At 43.3% G+C, this 23,453-nt stretch overlaps 1 protein-coding gene across 6 annotated transcripts in view; it reads left to right on the plus strand.

Annotated features, from left to right (window-relative positions):
- tenm2a (teneurin transmembrane protein 2a) overlaps positions 1-23,453 on the plus strand; it is a 319,228-nt gene that overhangs the window by 207,919 nt on the left and 87,856 nt on the right. For 5 of the 6 annotated variants that reach the window (XM_044128023.1, XM_044128020.1, XM_044128022.1 and 2 more), the window contains one exon: positions 19,149-19,355. The exons of the other annotated variant lie outside the window; for it this stretch is intronic. In XM_044128023.1, coding sequence (XP_043983958.1) covers positions 19,149-19,355 — 207 coding nt within the window. The remainder of the gene's footprint in view (positions 1-19,148; positions 19,356-23,453) is intronic. 6 annotated transcript variants of the gene reach the window in all.

Genomic DNA, 23,453 nt, shown 5'->3' on the forward strand with positions numbered 1-23,453 from the left:
GAAAGCGCCTGAATATTATGGCATGCTTAATGCCTACCCATTGTTTGGCTGATGCCATGTGGAGCTTTTCTTTTCTTTTTCCAACTTTGTCCAGACCTCCTGGACAGTGGATGAGAGACCTTAAGCAGCAAAATATTGGGAAAGGTTTACCTGGTGGCTGGTGCACCAGGCACGGTTCCATGGGTTGGACGACTGCTTCTCTTCCCATGTGAAGCACTTTCTGTTTGGTGATTTCATTAAATTGAAGTTGTGAATTGGGTCTGACTAAGTTTGGAGTCACTTGAGTCTGCGCCTTTTATAAACCGACTCTTTGATGTGGAAGTTGTTTCTCCAGCAAAAAGCCTCAAAGTTAGTGACGTTAGGTATCAGGGAAGTGTTTAAAAATGAAGTTAAAGGAATTACAAAATGTTACTGTTTTTATCAGTGTTTTCTATGGAGCCATGCAGGCTCTTGGTTTACGTTACTACAGCAGAAAAGGAGACCTTGGAAGGCATTGGTCATGTTTGCTGTTTTGGTTGCTGTTTTGGATGTGACCAGCCCGGGTGACTTACTGAAAGAGCAAACATGCACCTGGAATGGACTGCAGACGATAATAGGAAGGCTGAATTTATTCCAGAAAAGTTTATTTGTTTGATGTTCTTGGACTTTTAAACTCTGTAAGTCATAAAACATGTAGGCTCTGGAAACGTTGGCAGTGTTTTTGTGAATCTCAGAATTAAAGTAAGCATAATTATTCCCCTGGGAATTCACACAGAGACCACGGTTCAGAGTGAGCAATCTTAACTCTGCTATAATTACTAATTAAATAAAAGATACAAAGTGTAAATTTTTTTATCATTTTGTCTTTAATTTTTAAATCAGCACACGAAAGCCTTACAAAAAACCAGAGTTCAGTAATTGGCCACGAAACTCTGATTGGTGGATCACTAAAGATGTATTGCTGCGTGCCTAACTGCGTATATTTGTGCATTAAAAGGTGTTTACGTAGATTTAGCCCTCGTCAGGGAGTCTGAACAAGTGGGATTCTTGTTCTGACACAATTAACAAGTCTTTAATGACTTGTCTACAAATCAATTTCTATTCTCCATACGCATTTGAAAGATATATATGTTTGTTCCTTACCCCAAGTCATTTTCCCTCTTGACAACAATTTTCTTACACGTCTGTTAAGGGAAAAAACTGCTTCAGAAGTTTTAGTACACTTTGTGCAGCTCTCGTTGCACATCTCCACTCTTCTTTCATTCCCTCTCCTCTCTTCTCCCCCCTCCCCGTCATCCGTGTTGCTTTCCCTTGCCTCCTTTTTCTTCGTACGTTTCCTCCTCTCCATCTGGGGGTTCTGCTAACTTCTTTTTTTGCCTTTGTCCTCCCCGCACCTCATTTGTGTAATCACTCTCTTCTATTTGTTCGCTCCCCTCCTCCTTCCTGTTCCCGCTCCCGGTTTCTCTTCCCTTTTTTCTTTTTTTTTGTCTGTCATAGCTGGATGCGGGCGCAGTCATTTGCCGCTCGAGTCTATAGCTGGGAGCTCTCTCGTGGAGATAGATGCCTGCCTATGAAAGACATTTGTTTCCTTTACTGTCACTGTGCAATAATCAGCCTCGCTAACGTAATCAACATATTGCCCTCGCAGTAAATACAGCTGAGCAAGTGGGTCTTGTGTGCTTTTGGTGTGGGCATGTGAGCGTAATGTGTGCGAGTATAGTGTGAGTGAATTGGTTTTTGTGGAGGGATATGTCTCTCTTTTTCTTTTTTTTTCCCCTTTCCCTTGCCGCCCCCCTCCAGCATCTTTGTGTGTACCTGTAGAAGTGGCGGCGGTGTCTTTTTTTTTTTTTTTGCGCGCGCGCCTTCTTTTTTGGCAGCACAAACGCGGGGCTCTTATGCATGTGTACGCCATGTGACGGAGAGAGATGATTCTTGGTGAAAAAGCAGTTTGTTAGCGAATTAGAGTTAATTAGCCAACTTTCAGTTCCCAATGCTGTAATTGGGCCCATTTCTCTCTGTTTCCTCCAGCTGGCGTCTCTCATCCACTGCGGAGAAAGGAGGGGAGAGAAAGAGTTGGAAAGAAGCGGGATGTGTCAGAGGAGTTGGAGGGAAAGAGACGGGGGGGCGGCCGGGAGGTGGGTGGGGGGGCTGCCTTACATGTCTGTAGGGGTCTGTGCAGTGCGAGCGAACCTACCCCCTGGGGTAAAGGAAACACTTGCGCTGGGATGAAGACAGTAAGATGTATTAACTGATGATAATGATGATAGGGAAGCTGATGGGAATGAAAATGGAAGAAAATAAAAAGAAGAAGTGTGAGATGAGGGTGGAGAGGAAGTGCGAGGGGGTTGGGGGTGGGGTGATGGTGGGGAAAGATGGTGACAGAGATATTGAAGGATGAGAGGGGAGGCAATAAAATCATAAAGCCATGACAAACTGATCCAGAAGAATGCACAGTGGAGCAGCGGTTTGGGGGCCTGGTATGGACCAGCTGCGCTCTAGTCCAGTTATAACCCGTTTTCAATGGAGATGCTTTAGAAACGGTGCCTAATTATGTATCAGTTCTTTGCATTTTGACAAGAAGCTCCCTCTTGGACTGTAAAATTACTTCCAGAGCTGCAACAATCCTTCGCTTCCTCCTGAGAATGAAGCAGCAGAGTGTAGCTACATTTGTGTCCACCATTAAAAAGTGGAAGAGGAAAAAAAAAAAGTTGGTCTTGTCTAACTAATCCAGCAAAAATAATAAAAAAAAAATCAACAACAAATAAAAGCAGTAGTACAAGCAGTTTAAACTGCATGCATAAGCAGCATTTGCAGCTGCACTTACAAACACTCAGTGTTTAATACCGTGAGCTTGCAGAGTAAATCCTGTCATAAACTCCCATTCGTAATTGTGCTGCAAAAGGCGTTTACACATGCTGACTGCTTCTGTGAGGCAATATGGGACAAAACACCGTAAATTGTGAAAAGAGAGAAACTTTGTAATCTCTGTCAGAGGTTCACAATGAACCAGTGAGAGACTCCGGGTTTAAAAGACCCAGTCTTCCCAAGCAATTCCTAAATTGCCTAAAATATCAAATTTAGTCCACATTAGATATATAAAAATAAATGTCATTTATTAATTGGGATTGTATTTTAAACTAGCGCGTGATTGTGAGGTGGAAGAAAAAGAACGTATTGGTTTCAGTCATTTTCGTAAATAAAGCACTAAAAAGTGTAGGGTGCTTTGAAATTACGATTGTTGAGGCAAATTACTTTTTCTAATCCGAATTCAGCTGGAACGTATATCTGCAAAGCTTTTGGCATTACGTAAAGAACAGCTTTGCATCTTTAGAGATGGGCAGCATTTTCAAATTAGATGGCGAAAATGCTGAACATACATCCCAAGGTCTTGCCAAAGATTCTCACTTGGATTCAACTTTGCACTCACACTGGGCCATTTCAAGACGTGAACATGCTTCGGTCTAAACCGTGCGGTTGTAGGCCTGGCTGGTGGCGTTTTTATAACCTCCCTTCAAGATCCTTCCGTATTTACTATATGTCACAGTGGAGCCAGTGTGCGTGGGGAAACTACGTAGAAAGGAAACTACGAAAGCTTCTGAGAAATATAAATATATATGGATTTTTCTGTATTATGTTCCATCTACCTTCACTTCAGTATTGTTCGGCTTCCTCAACGTACAGTGTCAAGATTACCACCGGGATGTTTGGGACGATGCAGTATGCTCAAGGTCATGTGAGTGTGTTGGATGTAGTGTAGTCCAACTTATACTTGTAAAAACTCTTATCAAATATTGCAAAATTGGGCTGACGTGCATTTCACTAATTACCCCTATTCACTAATCAGGCGACGTCTGGAAGCAAAGGCAAATTTTGTTGCTCAGCTTCAAAGAATAAATCATCTGGACTGGCACTGGAGCGCAGCACAAGTGTGTTTTATAAGTATAATGGAATTCCTTTCCCTTTTTTCTTTCCAGTCCATCCCTTTCTCTCAGCATAAGGCCTAATAAACCCAGATATGCCAAGAGGAAAATATTTAAAGAAAACAGCGCTGGAGGCTCCGGTTGAGGAGTAACGCCTCGTGTGAAAAATGTTGAGGAATGGCGGAATGGGGAAGAGGCGAGGGAGTAAGTGAAGTGAAGGAGCGATGAAAGATGAGAACACAGCCTCTCTTGGTAATGCGCCGTGATGATCAGTAGAGTCTAATGAAGGTGCAGATGTCCCGCAGGAGTCTTGCGCACTCTTGACGGCCACTGGGAATGGCAATTAATCCGCTATGTTCTGAAGGAGGATGCACGTGCACGCACACATTGGCTGACACACACATTCAGAGACAACATTTACATAAAATGTACCCCAGGCTCTCTTGCCATAGCCTATATTCATACACGGAGCAAAACTATGGTGCGTTCAGCCATATTACACTTACCATTAGACTGTACAGTATAATGTAAATGGCTTGCAGAGAGCAGCATTATGCCCACTTATTCTGTACCAGCATCAGATGGAATGGCTCGCTGTTCAAATGATTGCCTTCATTGTGCGTGAAACCTCCCAGAACTCTCCAAAACATGGACTTTTTTTCTTTTTCTTCCAATTCACACCGCAGAGGAGCTGGGCTGACCTATATTTTGCATAGAAGCTCTGTGTCTGTGTGTGTCTTTGGCAGTGGATCCCTTTGTACTGCCCATGCGGTTATTATCCGATTGGTACTTTTATCCCAGCTGGTTACCTGGCTTAAGAAAACGGGAGATGGATTTGAAGTGGGGAGGGGGAAACGAGCCTCAGGTGTACGAAGGGCCTGCACTGCGGATTAACGGTCGTCGCGTGTGTACGCTGCGGAACAACTGCCTTAAGAGCCGGCCTCTGAGGGGTATGTAAAGATGAAAGGATAAACTGCTGAGACAGGAGAGTGGAGCAAAATGGACAGAGTGCGAGATGGAAAAAAAAAAAGCAGATACGGCCACATTTGTGTGTCTTTACGCAGGCAAGTGTGCATGAATGAGTTCGAAAATGCGGTGTGTGAGTGTGCTTGCGTGCGTGCGTTTGTGCTCAGCAAACGTTACAAGCCAAATACAGTTGGTTTGCCCTCTTCTGAGATAAAAGCGTGCGCCTCTGTACCACTGGGACCGCAGTGTGATGGCACTACTCGACTAAAGCTGACAAATGTGGTTACTGAAAAGACGCACTGTGCTGTGGTAGTGGCAAAGGAGGGACCAGCAACCTGAAGTGATGGGCGGATGACGTCAGATCAGATCTGGCCCCGACTTTTTGCACCACGTGGCCCTGAAAATAGGACCTCTTCTCCTCTGCTCTATTCTCTTGTAGTTAAATATAAATGCATACAAAGTTTATTTCTTTCTTTTTTTTTTTTTTTTTTATTCCTGCACATCCCCTTCCTTACGTGTCAAAATTGCCTCAACCTTTGCGTGCGTGAACTGAGATTGTTCCGTCTTTGTCCTCATCCTGGGTTCTTCCTCTGTCCTGCTTCTCCTTAATCCATGCTGGAAATTATCATTTATTTTGTCTGCGCCGCACAAAAGGCAGATGAAAATACCACTCCGCCTGCACCTGCATTCGCTCGGTGCACAAAAAAACCCATTAAAAAAAAAGTTGTGAGTCAAGGTTGTGGATTTTGATGAGTTTCTTTTCTCCCTTTTGAGATCCCGGCTTTATGATTTCTTAAAAGAAAGAAGACCGACTTCAAAAGCATCTTCGCATTTCAAGGACAACCTGTGCCTTACAAAGGACGGAATAAACCATTTTGTAACATACACACGCGTGTTATGCAAACAGAAATTCACACGGCGACGATGCAGAAGCAGACGGTAGAAGGGAAGAGGTGGCATCAGTTGTAGTTAAGGGATTGGGGGGCGGTGGGGTCTTAGTTACCTCTAGGTTAATGATCCTCATTAATATTCGCTAATATACCTCAGGTCATGCAGTAATTAAAAATCTCATTCAACGCTTCCATCTTACATTGACTGACTTGGCTTCGTCCTACAAAGATTGCCACTCATTATTTGACTCCTGGATCGGCAGCTCCTGGCGAAGGCTTTGAGATCAGGCCGAGCATTTGACTGGGCCGCGCGCCGCCAGCCATGCCTTGTGTGGGGCTTTTACCTGCGCTTGGTTTGGCACAACTGTTTATGAGCTGAAAAGGTTTTGCAGGTTCCTCCCCCGGAGAGTTGCATCACGTTTGCGAGAGAGTGTTTGTGCAAAATGGGACCGCAAACAAGCACTCCAAGATACACACTCGTGCATACACCTGGAAGCACAACTGCATGTTGAGTCCATTAGCACGGGGGAGTTCCATATTCCTCAGAGTCAGCTGATGTCAGCTGATGCAAGCTGTGTTAATTGTAAGACTGCAAGACAGTTGCATATCCCCTGCAGAAAACAATAGATAGATAGATAGATAGATAGATAGATAGATAGATAGATAGATAGATAGATAGATAGATAGTCCCTTTTAATGAGCTCACATTTATGTGTGTTTTAAAAATCACACACAAACGTAAAGGATGTTACATTTCGGGGAAGTCAGTTTGGAGCATCTTCTTTGACTTTCCATCATTCATAACCACCTGACCATCTTCGACACTCAATGCCGTTTTTTCCAAGTGGTTTCCTAAGCAAGCACATTAGTCAGACGGTTAAATCCCAATGCAAACTCCGCCACCCTTAGCATTTAGCTTAATGTGTCAAAATGTTGGTGTATTAGTCTTTCTATAGATTAGAGCATATTCAAATATTCTTTACATTTATTTGTCATATACATAGATCAACATTATGTCACAGATTACCCATAACATTTGTATGTTTGTCTTCTTTTTTGTTTCACTATTTTGTTGCACTGTCGTGCAGTCGGTAGCAATGTTACCTTGCAGCAAGAGAGCAGTGATGAAGGCTCCGGGTTCAAATCCTGGCCAGGGTACTTTCTTTGTATATTCTCCCTGTACATGAGTGAGTTCTCTCGGGGTACTCTGCATTCTTCCCACAGTTAAAAAACGTGACTGCTAAGTTAATCAGTCTCTCTAACTGTCCTGAGGTGTGAGTGTGTGCCTCACAATCACACCCTCAGTCACAAGTGGCCAGTGGATGGACGTTTCTACTGCCAGAACTTGTGCTGCTTTGTCTGTATGGCAGAATCAGTATGTAAAAATGACCCAGTGAAAATTAGTAAACATCTCACACTAACCAATTATTTCTAGAGTTTAGAAATGTGGTAAACTTTTCATAAAGTAATTTGAAGATTACCTTCAAATTAGCATTTTTCAAAACTTGAACCTTTTTTAAAAAAAATTATTTTAATGTCTTTTGTTTTGATTTCCTGTAGAGCAGCCTTGGGCATAAATAGTGGTATATTATTAAACCTGCCTTCATTTGCCTTGCCTTACTTCGTGATCTACCTTTGACATGTTTACCGTCGACAAACTAACCACAATGCTCTATCAACACAGTTTCAGCACACATTTACTTATTAATGCCTCAAATTGTATGGCTCTCTCTGCTGCAGCGAGACAACCTGCTTTGGCCACGCTTGAGCATGAAAGTTTTAGCATGTTTTTGTTGGTGTGCTTGGTCAGCTCAGGCTGCATCCACGGTACGGTACCGAATAGATGCTGTACACGTCTACAGGGCCGCTTCTCTTTTCTCTCTCCTTCCTTGCGTCTTGGAGACATCCACACTTGCTCGGATGATTCCAAACTGCACCATCGCAATGAGCCTATGATAGCCCATACAGCGCGAGACACCAGGCGCTAACATGCAGAAGGATGAGCCGAGGTGCAAAGAAAAAAAATAAAGGCGGAAGTTTTTGCCTGGAGCGAGCCGACTCGATCTCACTCTTGTTTGGAGTCGCACGGCGCTCGACAGAAAGCTAGTTACGGAGAACATAATGTGGCTCACTGTGTCGTTCTCCAGCTCTCAATCCCTATTTCATGCTTTTACTATAAATAGAGACTGCAGAACATCAAAGGGAGGAGAGGATTTCTCTCGCAGCAACAGGCCACGGTGCAGTCATTATCCATTGGCTCGAAATGCATCATCTCCCTTTTGGCTGATCCCATCGCGGAGGATAGCGGGGGCTGCTGCTCCGCCGTCAAGAGGAGATAGTGCTGACTCACCCGCACGCGACACACATTTGATTTACATCACGCCACAATTAATAATCGGTGAACTCGCGTCGATGCATATCAAACAGTCGCAGGGCATTTAACGACACAACTCTGCAAACCAAAAGATCCACACATCAGACAAATGTTCTTTAAATTGCTTGCATTCTTCCTCCCGTGGATCTCTTGCCCTCCGTTTCTATTTTCTTCGTTTTTTCAGCTTTTCTTCAGTTTTCGCTCACGTCTTGTGCCGAACCATATTGCCGTAACAACTGCAGCAATTGGCAAGTGGCTCAGAGGCGCCCTGCTATGTTCAATAGGTATTTATGTGGATAGTCATGCTTGTGTGTGAACATGAAGGCACAGGTATCTATAAAGCCTACTGTTACAGTTTAGGCGTGTGATTTCTGGAAGCCCTCAAGTTTATCATCCTTTTTATGAGCAATTCCACATGCATTTGATTCTTGATGACTGTGTTTTCTCATGTTGGATGATTGTTTTGTTTTCGCTGGTCTTTGTCTTTTCTGCTTTCTTCTGAATTGTGGTCCTTGTATCTGTATATTCTACCCACCAGTGAATTGCTGTTGTAGAGTATAATCAGGCAGTAAATTTAGGGTGTCTGTAATTGCAGTAAACATCTGATTTGCGCTTCAGTGACTAACTCTTAAGAGTTTATCCCTGGACTTGTCTGGAGCAGCTCCATGAGCTTTTTTGTTCTTCAGTAATTCTGGCCTCAAACGTCATTAGAAGTCTCTTCCAGCTTCATCTTAATCTCTGATTTAACTTTAATCATACCAGGGTTTAAACAGACTTCCCTTAAGATAGTTCAACACTTTCATTTTGTGTATTTTTTTTAATACCGAATGGTGCTAAATCTCTTCTAGAATATGCCCACTTCGTTTTTTATATAATTATTATTATTATTATTATTATTATTATTATTATTATTATTATTATTATCAGGCGTTTTCTTCATCACATCTCTTAACAATCTGCATATTGAGTTATGGAAAAACTCCATATATTCCATCCTCTCTCAGATTTGTAAATCAAAATTGCAAATGCTAATTTTCAATCTGGTATCTTAAAATCTTAATTATTTATCAAGCCATGTCAAAAGTTGCAGAAAGGTTTCTGTTTTGTTGTGTTCGTGTCATCATTCATTCCTATTTTTTTTCTTTTGTGTGTGTGCGTGTGCGTGTCTGTGTGTGTATCAACTTTCACCCTTACTGCAAGTTAAAGTTTCAACCATCTGACCCAAACAGAAATTGGTTCCAAACTTTTGGAGCCACAAAGAAACCGACTCAATTTAGCAGCTCCCCTCAGTTTAAGTCGTATCCTGGAGAAAAAGTTATGGTCAGACAAGAAAAACCTTGGTCTTTCTGCCCTGGTCAAAAGAAGAATGTGGGTATCTGTGTGTACATTGGATCAGTTTGTTTTGTAAAGTTACATACATGAGGTAGCCTTTATTGTGATTTGCTGCTATGTGAATAAACTGAATTGAATGTGTGGAGGAGCCAAGATGAAGGGGTTTCAAACCAACAGACAGACTACCGATTGCCAAACATGGTGGTGGCGGCATCATGCTGTGGGGCTGTTTTTCTGCTAGGGACAGTGGGAAAATGACAAAGGAAGAATGCCTTTTTTACTCTATCTAAAATCAACAACTATTCACTTACAGCACAATTGAATGTTCATCTGGATGATGGCCCCAAGCTTGCATTAGATCAGTTTTTTTTCTGATTGGATAAAAGCAGTATAAATAACATTAAGCTGCTGAAATGGCCTTCCAAAAGCCCTGTTGAAAATGTGTGAAATGTGCTTCAAAGTTGGATCGGTGCCTAGAAACCCCCACCAATTGAATTTATTTTGCTAATTCACTAGGAAAGGAAGAGTGGTGTTATTTTTGTGCTTTGTTATATGCATCTACAATGAATCTTTTGGCCCACTAAGAGACTTCCTCTCTGTGTTGGAACTGTGGCAGGCTAGTTAAGAGTACTGTGGTAAAAAAAAAAAAGCTGATGTGCACAGCAATTTTTTATTTTTTTAACACATGCACATGAACACAGAGACCTTTACACACCAGCGTTTCCCCTCTTTCTGTCCCAGCGCCTTCAGCCATTAGACAGCTGTTCAGAGGTAATGGAAGCTTGAGAGGATAGGTGCCTCTCCATCTGCACCTTGGGTTTGAGGTCTGTTCGGCTTTATGTGTTCTCCCGTGCGCCGTGCGATGTATGCGTCCGCGCGCCATTAGGCGAGTGTGTGTGCTCCGAAAGGCCCGTGCGCGTATTTTGTGTTTACGGGAGAGGAGGCTATTTTCGTTTGATTGTTTTCAATGAGGGTCCAACGTGTAGAATCCATAACAATACCATCAATCCTCAGCGGCAGCAACAACATGGATGTAATTTATATGGTAATGCAGCCACCGCGGTTGCCCCGAGTCACACAGTGGGCATCTCCGACAGTGGACAGCACGAGTGTGCTGTGGCATCCCAATGCTGTAACCAGCTGCAAAAAAAAAGAAACACACACACACACACCTTTACATACAACAGGGAGGCATGTTTCAATTAGCACACGCATATAGATCATGGACTGCATTTGTCCGCCGGGGTGTAAAGGTTGCGTGTACTGCTTTGTGTCAGGTCAGGTTTGTCCTCTTTATTCCTCTTATCGAAAAAAAGACAGACTCTTGAGTGAGGAACCAGGAGACAAACACGAAGACCATCCTGGAATAACACAAAAAGGAAAAAGAGAAAAAAAATAAACTCCCATTACACATTATTCACCTTGATAAATGTACACATAAAATCTCATCTTAGTCTGTGTGGATACGTTTTTGTGTGGGTAAAAAGATTTTGCAGGCTCTGTAGAATGACCGCTAATGTGGGCAATTGAAAGTTGGGAAATAAGAGACACGAGAATGAAAAGGGGAGCAGCAGTTCAAGTCAAATTTCAAACGTTTTTTTTGTAATAAAGCTGCTAACGAACAAACTGAGATATGTACGTTGAAGAGTTTGAGTGACGATGGGTCAGCCTCATCACGTCTCCACTGAGCAGAACTTGACAGGGTCCCGTTATTGAGGACACGCGACGTGACTCATCCCACCCCGATCTAAATGAACGGTCGGAGACTAATTCACAGCAACAGGCCTTTAAAAGGCCAGAAGCGTTGGATAATATGGTAATTAAAGAGTTGCTTCTTTCCCCAGATACTTGTCTGAGTCATTTCACGTCACTGCTAATGCTTATGCTCTTTTTTTTATTTTCTTCTTCTTCTTTTTTAAAACAACATAGTGTTGTGATTTTATTTGCTTCTCTGCCACACGGTAAGCAGGTTTATTCCTGCTGGCTCACTTTTCTAAAGAAGAAGATTTATTTAATTTTTTTTATGTTCAAAGTTGAAAGTGCCTCTACAGGAAGTTCTTCTTAGTTCCACGAAGATCAACACAAACTGTTAATTAATTCCAAAGCAAAAATAACTAACTAAGAAAATCAGTAGAAAAAAAAAAAACCATGTAACCATGGCAACCATAGTTTTCAGCATGTCCTCTGATAAAACGTCACACTACCTCCCAAGAATTTGTAGCAACCTTTGCTTTTATTTTCAAGCATTTCAGTCATGTTTTAATCTTCAGAGTGAATTCCACGACGCTGTGCTGGCTGTGGTCTTTACCTAGCAGGAAACATGTCTGGTTTCATGCCTCCGATGTTGTTAACGCAACATCTAAATTTTCTGTTCGTCATTTCTGAGATCCGAAAACAACGTTCCGACTGACCGTATCAGACACGCATCCGAACGACTTGCTCACAGCCTTCGCCGTTGTGGCTTTGGCGACAGACCATATTAAGCTACAGAAAGCTTGCAGGTAAAAATGAAGAAATGAAGAACTGCTTGAAGGGAAATCTTAAAGAATTCATGGCCAAGATGACAAGAGTGTCAGACGTCGCAGGCAGAGGCGACGAGCCTTTTATTGCTTCAAAAGATGACCTTGGCATGGATCTCAATTGTACCCCTTCCCGAGGGCGGTGTAATTAATCCCCTTTTAATTTAAATTACAAGTCTGGCTCAACAATTACGAGGGCAACGTTATCAAGATAAGATAATTATAGCTTTGCAGCACAGTGATGCTCGTGGTTTTTTGTTTAGTGATGTTTCTCTGATGCCTTTTCCTAGTTTTGCACTTCCAGCTTATAGCTAAACTTTTACCTTTCTGTTAAGAGCAAAATGACGAAGCTGAGCTTTAAGAACTAAAGCATGTTGTTTATTTACCAGTAAACATGCGCCACAATCGAGCTTCTCATCTTTCCTGTTGTAAAAAGAGGCAAGTCTCGAAAGCTTTGTTTTTTTAATTTAGTGTCAAGTCCCTGTTTCTTAAGTGTACGGCAGTTAACTGAGAAAATAAAGAGAAAATAAAGATTGCTAAAGTGAACCGCTGACAGCTGAAATTGATGGTTGTGCCTAATTTCAAAACTGACCAAGATATCTCTACACTTTAATTTCTTAGCTGTACTTGTGTGCGCTGATCAGATTTACAAACCTTAGTTGCTTCCGAGTGAAAATCGCTCAGTAACTCGAATAGAAAGCTGCTCTTAGAACGCTCAAAGTCAGAGAGGCAAATGATGTAATGCAGAACAGAGAGCAGTGAGAAGCTGCAAATGTGGATAACACCTTTTTTTAAACTTATTCAAAGGAAGGCATCTTGAGCATCAGCTCAAGGCAGCCAGTGTGCATGGAGGATCTGCCTGTATGGGAAGTTGGGGCCCCTCTGGTTGCGCAGCAATGAATTGATGCAGGCGAGATGAAAGAGAGGAACTAAGCACAAGCAAGAGGAGAGCTCCAGGCGAGAAGAGGATCCCAGACGCTCTGTTACACATCAAAGAAAGAAGAACCGGCGATACAATCGAGTCTTTGGGCTTCCAGTTCAACTTTATTAATTAAAATGCGTCTGCTGAATCATACACCCGGCCATCCTTTCCCTTCTTTGCTAATCGCGCCTCTCATTTACCGCCTCCGAGCTGATTACGGAGGAAAAGGCAAAAAGCGAGGGACGAACGAACGTGAGCAAACGAGCACCGGAGGAGGAGGAGGAGGCGGCGCGCGTTTGTCGTTTGCACATACAGACACTGCAACAGGTGTGCAAGATTCACCGTTACATCTAAATAAAAAAGAAATGGAAGAGACAGAGGGAAGAGGCTTGCGGGAAAAAAAGAGGGGGAGAGTGACTGGACTGTATAGATAAACAGAGAATAGGGCTCATTGTGTCAGCAGCTGTCTAAATAGCCCTCAGAATACCACGCAGCACTAACACACACACACACACACACATGCGTACATATATAGTTAGACTCGCACACACTGACTGACAGCTCCCCCTCAGTCCAACATCTGTGATGACAGCAGCCATGGTAATGAGCCTCTCCATGTGCCAGTGTGGGTATGTGTCTTCTCCCTTTCGATGCACTGCTCATTCAATCATTTCACATCAGCCTTATCATGCTGAGCCCCCCACCTCCCACCACCACCCCGTCCCACCTCCACCCCCTCCTGATTTCGACCAAATTATCTTTGGAAGGCATACTAGATGCACAAGTTGCAGCTAACGCAAGAGCAGTGGCGAGAAGAGCCTCGTGGTGGATGTGGTTTTTGTCATCCAGGTGTGCTGCATTTTAAAGAGAGGTGTGGAAGAAGAAGAAAGAGGGACAGAGCATGGGGTGGGTGGGGGAGAGATGAAGAGATGATGAATGACTCTCGTTAGAGGGGTAATTTGTTTCTCCTTGTCTGACTGGGCTCCAGCTGTCGCTCCATCCCTCGCTCTACTCCACTCTCCTCTCTTCGGCTTAGCGCTCTTCACCTCAGCCAGATGGGCCGGACGGATGGACAGATTGAGCCAGGAGGGAAGGACAGGTTTGGGAAGACGACAAAACGAGAAGGGAACGAGGATCAGGAAAGCACTTGAACGAAGCAACAGGCAAACCCGACTCTTCCCCGACAGAAGCTAGGGCTTGCTCCCCAAACTAAGGATGATAATGTTTTACCGTCGAATCAACAAGGGGATTCTCATGCTTTTAGCGCGGTGCTAGAAACTCTGATTTCCCCGCCCCATGACACACTTGTTTCTTTCTTCTGCTTTTTTTCGCACCAATCAACACTTGCGAGAGAACGGCGGGTTCTGAGCGCGAGAGACAACGGGCAACGGAGTGGAGGCCCGAGAGCTTGTATACAGATGGCCGGGGAGGCGGTTGAAGGATGGCGGTGAACAAATTGTCAAGAGAACCCAGTGAGCTCATTGCCAAGTCTTTGTTCTAATAACACAAAGCAATTTTCACTGACCTTTCTAGAAATGTAGCGGGCAGAAATGACTGCGTTAAGGATGCCCCACAGCATAATTGCTAAGGAGATTAAAGTTCCCTTAATTGCTTTTGGCCAACTAGTGCAATTTTTCCTTTTTTGTAATTAAAGTGATTTAAAATATTAATAACTACAGTCGCATACACATAGCCTCGCCGCGCACGGGCTCCAGACTCACAAAGTTGTGATAAAGCCGAGCAACAGCAGTAAAACAGTCTTAAACAGAGGCATTTTTCATCGCCTGCTGTCACCAATAGCCCCATTATGGGCCGCGTGAAATATGCAAATAGCTAAAAATCTTTTCCCAACGTCATTTGAGGACTGAGTGATCAACTTTTTCTCCATGCTTGTCCATAGCTCATTCAGTTTTTTTCTCTCCCCTCCCTCCTGCTTTCTCCTTGGTCAGCTCCGTCTTATTGCTTCCTCTAATGCTTTTCCTTCTAATTGCCAGAAGTTTTGGGACACCTGTCCAAATCGCTGAATTAACGGGTTCCAGTGATGCATCCGCGTAAGAGCTAGGACCTAAGATTTCAGATTATGTTTATAAAAGCGGATAAAGACTGGGTCGCTGTCAGGAGCTCAATTCGATAGGCTCATTAGGATGGTATTGTGGGGGGTTCTAGATATTAAACAAAGGTGAGGAAAGTGACAACAGAAGCAACTCTGCGACAAAGTGGAGTTCATTCTAAGGTGTGCAGCTCGCACAAATCAACAACTTTCTGCAGAGGGAATAGCTACAGATCTTTAAACGTCTTGAATCTTTGAGATAAGCTGAGGAACACCAGACACACTCTATATCACAGGAAACGCAGTGCAAAGTGTTCCAGTGGTGTTATGCATGCAACTATTGTGCACTAAAGACACCGAGACGAGTTCTCTGGGATTACAAACCGAGTTTAGGTGCAGGACCTTACCTGACTGCATTGTGCTAAGTTTTGGTGGATGAAGGATTAAGTCGAGAGTTTGTATTTGCCCCGTAGTTCCAGCAAAGAAGCATACCATGTTTTTTAATTTAAGCTCTTGCATCAGTATAAACAGTTTGGACATGGCCTATCCATTTCTGACTTGAATTTGCACAAGAAAAATTAGACAAAGCAAAGGCCACAAAGATAGATGAGCAAGTTTGGTGTAGGGTGACTTTGACTGCCTGGAGCTCAACCTGCCTGAACCTTTGGGATTAATTAGAAAGGGGACTGGAAGCCACACCCTCTCCTCCAACGTCAGCGTCTGACCTCACCTATGCGCCTGGGAGAGTGGACAAATATTCCCATGAACACTCTGTAAAACCTGGTGGACAGCAATGCCACAAGGTTAAATCTGCATCACCTGCGAAGTGGGCAAGGACAAACACATTAAAGTACATGCGACAAACTCAAGGCCCGTCGGCCAAATGCGGCCCACCGTGGCTTTTTATGTGGCCCTCTAGATTTTAGACTGAACACTAAGCGTGCTTAAATATTATTACAATTTTCATCTGCTTACTGCCAAATTATATAAATCAGTCCCTCCAGTTTCTTAAGAATTATCACGGAAATTCAGACAAAATCAACAAATTCCCACACTTTGTTTGCGCTAATAATTGGGAGTTTATTGCAGATTTTTCTCAAAAATTGTCAAAAACCTTCTTGCTTGTACTAAACAGCTGCCTCGGCTTTTTACCTGACGTCAGATTATAGTCCGTGATCTGTACAGCGAGTAATAAAAAGACTCATTTATTGTCGTAAATAAACGCAAATATCACAAATATTTCCAAATTAGTACCACAAATATGAAATCCTGGAGGGACTGAAAAGATATTCAGTAATATTATTCGATTCTCAGAATTCATGGGTATTTTAACAGGTTATCGAACAGGCTTTATCAATGCATTTAGCACTACAGGCCCCTTAAGAGAATTCTTGATTTTGATTTGACCCAAAATGAAAAGGCATTAAAGCATATATGTTAAGGAATTGCATGCCATTTAAATTCATGTGTAAAGATCTGCCTATATATTTGGCAACATAGTGTATCTTCCAGACTGGCATCTTTTTTTCTTTTTTGCCTCCTCGCAGTTTTTTTTCTTCTTCGTCTTCAGTATTTCTATATCTCTGTGTTTCTCTATTCCCTTAGATACTCCTGTGACCTTAACGTCTTCACACCTCCTCATCCGTCTCCCACCGTCCCGAGCTTTTCCGTCTCCTTTTTGCTCCTGTCAGCTTGCAGTGTTTGCTTTGCCACTGTTTATCCATTTTTCTCTGTTTGCTCTGATGAGATTGACCGAATACACACACACACGCACGCACACAATGCATGTGCACAGACGCAGACAAACACCAAGACACACACGCACATACCTAAACAGAAGACAAGGCGGGCGTCTCTCTGGGGTGCAGTTAGCGTGGGGCTGCGGATCGATCCTGGCTCTGGTTTCCACGATGCAAAGCTCCAAGGTTCCTCTCCAAAAGTTCTTCACAGAAGGAAGGAGGACACAGAGACCCGCGCGTGTAGATATGTCAGAGATTTATGTGTTTCATTTTGACGTGGGACAATCGAGGAAAGGTAGCCAACAAATACGTCCCAATGCTTTGGTTCTCAAATGATGTCTGCATTGATTGCCCCTCCCTCCCTTCCTCGACCAGGTAGTTTTTCCCTGATGCGAGCAATATCGCACAGTCATCTGGAGAGGTCCGCCATCTATCACGGCTCTTTGCAGATTTTTGACTTGTGTCATTTCTGTCAATACGCAGCAATGGCACGGTGAAGGCCGTCAAATTGAAATCGCTCCAGTTCCGTATCCTGGGAAAGTATCAATAACGCAAGAAGAGGCGCTTCAGAAATAGAAGTTTCACTCAAGTTTTGGAACCTTTTCGAATTCGCTCATTGATTCTCTGACTGATTTTGTCTGACTGGAAAAAAAAAAAAAAAGAAAAGTGAAGGGTTGTCCGGGTGAGGTTATCCACTTACAAGTGGAAGAATAAACAATTGTGGAAAACTTATTGGGACTTTAAAGGAAAAACAAGGTGATTTGAATGCATCGGCAGCCCCTCAAGCTATAATTTCGACTGCAAAATCAGCAGAAGACAGAAGTTAGTCTTTGGTCGACTACCTAATTAGTAGCTCTAATAACCTGAGTCCTTCAGTGGATTCGCTGGACTCAGTGGCCTCATTCTTACCGTATTGTTGATTGATTGAGCTGCAAATATGGCGGCCATAATTACTCTATATTTTGAGCTGTCTCTAAATAGAATTTATTAGATTTGTCTTTGTCCTTGATTCCAAACCTTTGGAGAGTAGGGTGAATTGTCTCCATCCGTCTCTCTGGTGGATGGGACAACCTGATTGTGTCCACGCATCCCACGGCTCCAACTATTTAAAGACTCCACTGTTCTTTCCTTTGTCTTAGCCACATGTAGAGGACGACCGAACAGTAGATGAAGATTCTCGCTAGCAAATTCTTTCTCACCACTTGCGAAGAAATGAGACTGTGTGAAATTTGACAGGGGAGATAGCTCATGTTTGTGCTAACAAGGGAAAATGTAAAAGAAAGCATGCTTAGTGGAGGTTTTTCGGTTTGTTTGTTTTTCCATTTGGTCATTGTGCCTTACTGGTGGCAGGTAAAATAAAAGAATGTTATTTGTCCTCAAGCAAGTTTTCCATTGCTTGCTCATGTGTCCAGTGAATGGGGAGTGGATGTCCCCTGGTGTTTGCTGTGAAGATTAATGGAGCTACCAGGAGTCCTGCTTTGTGAATTTTTGAATATTTGAATAACATCTCAAATTGAGATGGAAATATAAAGCTTCACAAAAGATATTGACAAGTATTTGGGCCATGTTTACGGTACATGAATCCAGTGACCGTGCATAATTGCAGCGGTAATTACGGTCAGTCAGATCGCGCCCACAGAGGGGTTGAGCGCACGCTTGGTCATTGACGTTTGCTGGGCCGAAATAGGTCGTTTGTGGGAGAAATCTGTTCACCAAACAAGAATATTTCTGCAAACAGGAAATCAAACACAGAGAGAAACGGAAAACAACATCGGGACATTAGCTTATCGTGGTAAATCACACGTCGCGCAGGATGTTTGGTAAAAAGGTTTTGTGTGCCAGAAAGAGCGCCTGCTCAGGGTGACCTCCAAGTAGTAAGAAGCGCCTGGTAAGAAGAAAGAAACATAATCCTAAAAGTGTAATGAAAATACCAATGCACTGACTTTGCATTGCATCAGAAAAGAGAAGAATCAAAGACGGCTAATGCGTTTTATAACTACACTATTTCAAATCAGGCTTGTCAGGTTTTTGAATTTGTATAGAGCCTGCTTGACCTTCCTGTTATTAAGGTCTGGAAAAAGAAAATTTGCTTCACTGAATGACTTGGTGTCGTAAAAGCTGCATTGTAATTCTTGATGCTAAATTAGATTTTTCTACTGTAGATCGAGCGGGTTCAATAGAAAATGTTCTAATTGTTTGAAACAGGAATTCTCTCATAAATTTCTTTCACTTCTCATTTGATATTCATCTTTTGGTCTTTTGTTTTTTTTGGGGGGCGGGTTTTGTTTTTTTTGGGGGTTTTTTTTAGATTAAATGCTCCTTTAAAGGATTTCGCTTCTTACCCTTCAAAATGTCCGCATCTCATTTTGCCTCTTTGACCCCTGACCCTCGTATCACTCAGTCAGTCATCTGGTTTGTCTAACATCTTCCTCTCTTCCTGTCCCCTCCACCCTCCAGGTCGCCCACTCCCTCCAACCTCCTCCTCCACCCTGCTCCCACCGTCCCTCCCGTCCTCCTCATCTGCCCCTCATCACCCCTCCCCCGGTCCGTCCCCACCCATCAGGGAATGCCAGGTTCCCCTGCTGGAGAAAAACTCCACCCACTCCCACCTGGAGCCCCACCGAGATGACTCCTACCTGCTCCGGGCTCAGTCCGCCTCCACGGGTAAGCGAGTGCTCCAATCCACCACATTTCTCTTTATCTGTCCATATGTTTTGTGTTTGCATTCATAGCCAATCCTAATCCTCTGTCCTTACGTTGTACCTCTGTTCTGCAAAAAATAAAACATAAAAAATACCATGCTAATCCTTGCTTTAATAGCTTAACTGCTTTTATTTGCATTCGGCTAATGGGAACATATGTTTGAAATGCTGGATATCAAAAAGAATGCCGTTTGCATTATTGAGAAAATAAATGCGTTGAAGTATGTTTTATTCAAATATCGGTAGACTTCAGTCAAGACGTTTTTAGAACAATCTTTCAGCAACACAAGCACCGGAGAAGACAATGACGTCACAGATGAGCCGTTTTACAATGTAGGTCCAGGCAAAAGCAGAAGAACACTTTAGTTAGGAAGATGAAGAGGAAGAGAAGATGACATTTGTATTAGAGCTCCTAAAAACCATGGCAAGTTCTTGACCCACACAAACTAGGGTTTGACTTAAATGAGAATGTGTGAAGTTCAGTTCAACACCAGGGTGTAAAACTGAGGAGTTGTGATGTCGCTTGAAACTATGCTGTTTATCGTGTTCATCTGACCAATTTTAAGTTCAGTCGGTGAACATTTTTCAAGTTCTCACGTTTCACATTAGGACTCCTCCCACAAAGTTTCCAGAAAGTGCCTGTGGAGCATCAGACCAAATCCAGCTCTGGGTTGATTCAACACAACAACCAAATTGGTTTGGATGACAAATGTTTTGCACTAATGTTGCCAACATAGTGGGCTGCATAAAAATAACCCATGAAATGAATAGCTGTACATGTTATATGTGGATTATTTTTTTTATTCTGAGTTGAATTTGGCCATCTAGCTAATCTTATTAAAGTTTTAAGTTGGAGAACATTCTTCATGCTCAGTGTATCGCTGTAAATTTGTATTTATTGTATTTGCAAAGCAAGGAAATGCAGCACGGGTGGATGAATCAGATGGAGACTTTTTTTATGTTTAAATCAATTTTATTGACACTAAAAACTTCTTTATCATGTAAACTGTAAGGTACAACACAAAGTAGTTGTCCTGTAAGAACCACACTTTGTGTTTTTTAAATTTCATAGTAAATGAGGCCTCGTCTATATCTACATAGAGACTGGCAACACTTGCCAGTGGCACAAAAAGATACAGTACAATGTACTGTAAAAGATGTTTGGACACCAAACGTACGTAACCAAGGAGTACGTTGAATGAAATGTGTTGTTTTTGGGGGTTTTTAAGGTTTTATTGGCTGTAGTGGTCTTTATTTGATAGTGAATTGACAGGAAAGTGGGTAATGAGAGGAGGGGGAAGAGATGCCGGGATTCGAACCTGCGACAGCCGTGTCGAGGACTAAGGCCTCCATTTGCTTAACCCCTGTGCCACCACAGCACCCCCAAAATGCATTAACTGAAAACAGTATTTAGATTTGGAAAATATATATATATACGTATATATATATATTGAAAGAAAATATCCTGAATATTTGCTGATATTTGCCTTGGCCTTTTGCATGTCTCTTATGACAACTCTAAACAAAAACTAGTTGACTTTTAAAGGTATTGCCTTTTTAAAATGTCGCCCTGCCACCTTTTAAAACCATCACCTGAGAAAATAATGATGCAAGGTAAGGCAACCCTCTCGCTCCGCTGCATTATACAGACGCCAGTGAGCTGCTGTGCTTGTTCTTATTTTGCATATGACATTAATAATCCATCAGAAAGCGAAAGGTAAGGGGATGATGAATTCTAAGTGCCGGGAGGAGGATCAGCGCTGCAGAGACAAACTAGTTACTTTCCCTGGCTCAGAGAGTTTCACTTCGTCACCAGACTAGCTCTTGTTGGTTGTTCCAGGCGTATCAGCGCCTTGCCACGGTTTTCCTGCCTGAGACGCTCAAACGCACGGGCGAAACATCCGCAGCGACGACTTCGTTCGTCATTACGAGCGTTTATCCTAAACAAATTGTGGGGCCAACTTTCGGGCTCTCCGCCGCCCCTTTCCCGCTCCTCGCCATCGTTTCTCCGTCCCTCTGTGCATCTGCACTTGTAATCAGCAGATATATTTAGCCGAGGCCTGATGGGAGGGAGTGGGGTGGGCAGAGAAGTCCTAATGTGATTTTTGGTGGAATACAATCTATTGTTAATGGCGTTAGGCTCTCCTTTGATCCAGTATAAATCTTCATTAGGGAAGGCCCGGGTCCCAGGTTCAAGAGCAACGTGATTAGGAGGCTTTTAAAATGACGTTACATCAGCCTTCTAATTGGTTTACTGTTTGCTGGGGCAACATCAATCATTAGCCCAGTAACCGCACAGCAAATAAATTCACTCTGCCACTGACACCCTAATGGCAGACACTGGCAAAGTGGGAGAGTGAGGCTCGCAGGCCTCAGTCTCTCTTCCTCTCGCTCCTGTTCGCATACACCCACACTTTGTGTTCTGGGGCGCTTCTTTCAGCGTGTACGCGGAGCCGGCGAGCGAAAGAAGAAGAAGAAGAAAAAAAATTTATAGAGAAGCACGAAAAGGAGCCACAAAGAGGCAAATGGGAGCAGAGATAGAGAAAGTCAAACTTTGACTTTTGAAGCTGTTTAATGAGACATCTCGCATGGAGGAGAGGAGAGAAGAAAAAAAGCAACAGAAGGAGAGCGAGACGAGACGCATCCGAAGCACGGCGGCAAAAAAAAAAGAAAAAAAAAACAGGCGGAGAAAGTGACTGAAAAGGAGATGCATAGGAAGTCAAAGATGTGGAGAAGAAATGGAAAGGAAAAAAAAAAAGAGTGTAAACTGATGAGAGCTTAGAGAGTGAAGGAGCAATATTTAGTTGGAGGGAGAGCAACATTAAGATGAAATTGTAAATTGCCGTATTTCCCAGACAGGACCGCTGCGGATCTAATGGGTGTGGAGAAAGTTCTTGGCTTTGGGCATCCATTAAAATCGACCTAAATGAGTTTAGAGTGGCGGTCTGGCACTACATAAGCACACCCTGGGCATGTCAGCAGAGGCGGTGATGGGGGGGGTGAAGCGAAGAGGAAAAACACACACCTAGAAAACGGCGTCTGCACGTGCTGTGAAAGCGCACGCCTGCCCGTTTATGTATGTGGGTGTGTGTGTTTGTGTTTGCCGTCACCCCACGGGGAGAGGGAATGCTGGGCAGGAAATGAGCCTTATCAAGCCAGGCAGAAACTGACCACAGTGAGATAATCCTCAGGAAGGCGCATGCTGTTTGCACGTGTGTGGTCCACTAAAGTAGTCCGCCATTACCTAAGCTAACAGGTGGACAGGCCCGACTTGTGTTTCCAGCGAAGCGTGACAGAGCGAACGGCAACAGAAGGTCGTAGTCGTTGTCGTCAGTGGCGGGGAACTGGTCCGTGGGTGTTTTACGTGGGAATACTGTCTGGCTCGGAGCACCTGTCTGGGAACGGCTCCCTCCTCGGAACGCCTGCGTAGGTGGTGGGGTGGTGGGAGGGCCAAGCGGAGCGTAGCATTTCGCTCCTGGAAAGAGCTAGCGTTAGCACAGTCTCTGGCCATTCATTATGCATGGGGAACATGTGGCTATTTTTAACTCTGTTGCCTCTTCTGAAGTGGCTAGCTATCTGGCTTGCCAGGGAAGCCACCTCAAGTCGCTGCAGAAGCGATGAATGTTTAATGGCTTTGTTGAAACAAATCTGCAGAAACAAAGAAAAACAAAGACACATTCGTCTGCTTCTTCTGCATAATGGTGTTCTTATGTAAGGGTGACATTTGCATAACGGTGGGATGTGTGGAAATGCTGCATGCATGCATGCGTGTGTGTATGTGTGTGGGGGGGGGAATGCACGCATGCAATTTTTGTGTGTGTGTGTGTGTGCGTGTGCTCATGGAGTGTTTGTTTTTGGCTGAATTTGATGACTCTTCTCTAGCGGATTATTGCCTCCTAATTAGACAGAGATGACTAGCCAAGGCAGAGGCGGTTGTGTATGAATACTGGTGTTTGGGTGCGTGTGTGTGTGTGTGTGTGTGTGCATGTATAAATTTATGTCTTTGGCTCCATCTTTCCTTTCATGCCTGTATGTTAATATGAGCTCATTCGTCTGTTTA

Source organism: Gambusia affinis, linkage group LG09 (genome assembly GCF_019740435.1).
Source record: "Gambusia affinis linkage group LG09, SWU_Gaff_1.0, whole genome shotgun sequence".
In the NCBI taxonomy this organism is placed as follows: Eukaryota; Metazoa; Chordata; class Actinopteri; order Cyprinodontiformes; family Poeciliidae; genus Gambusia; species Gambusia affinis.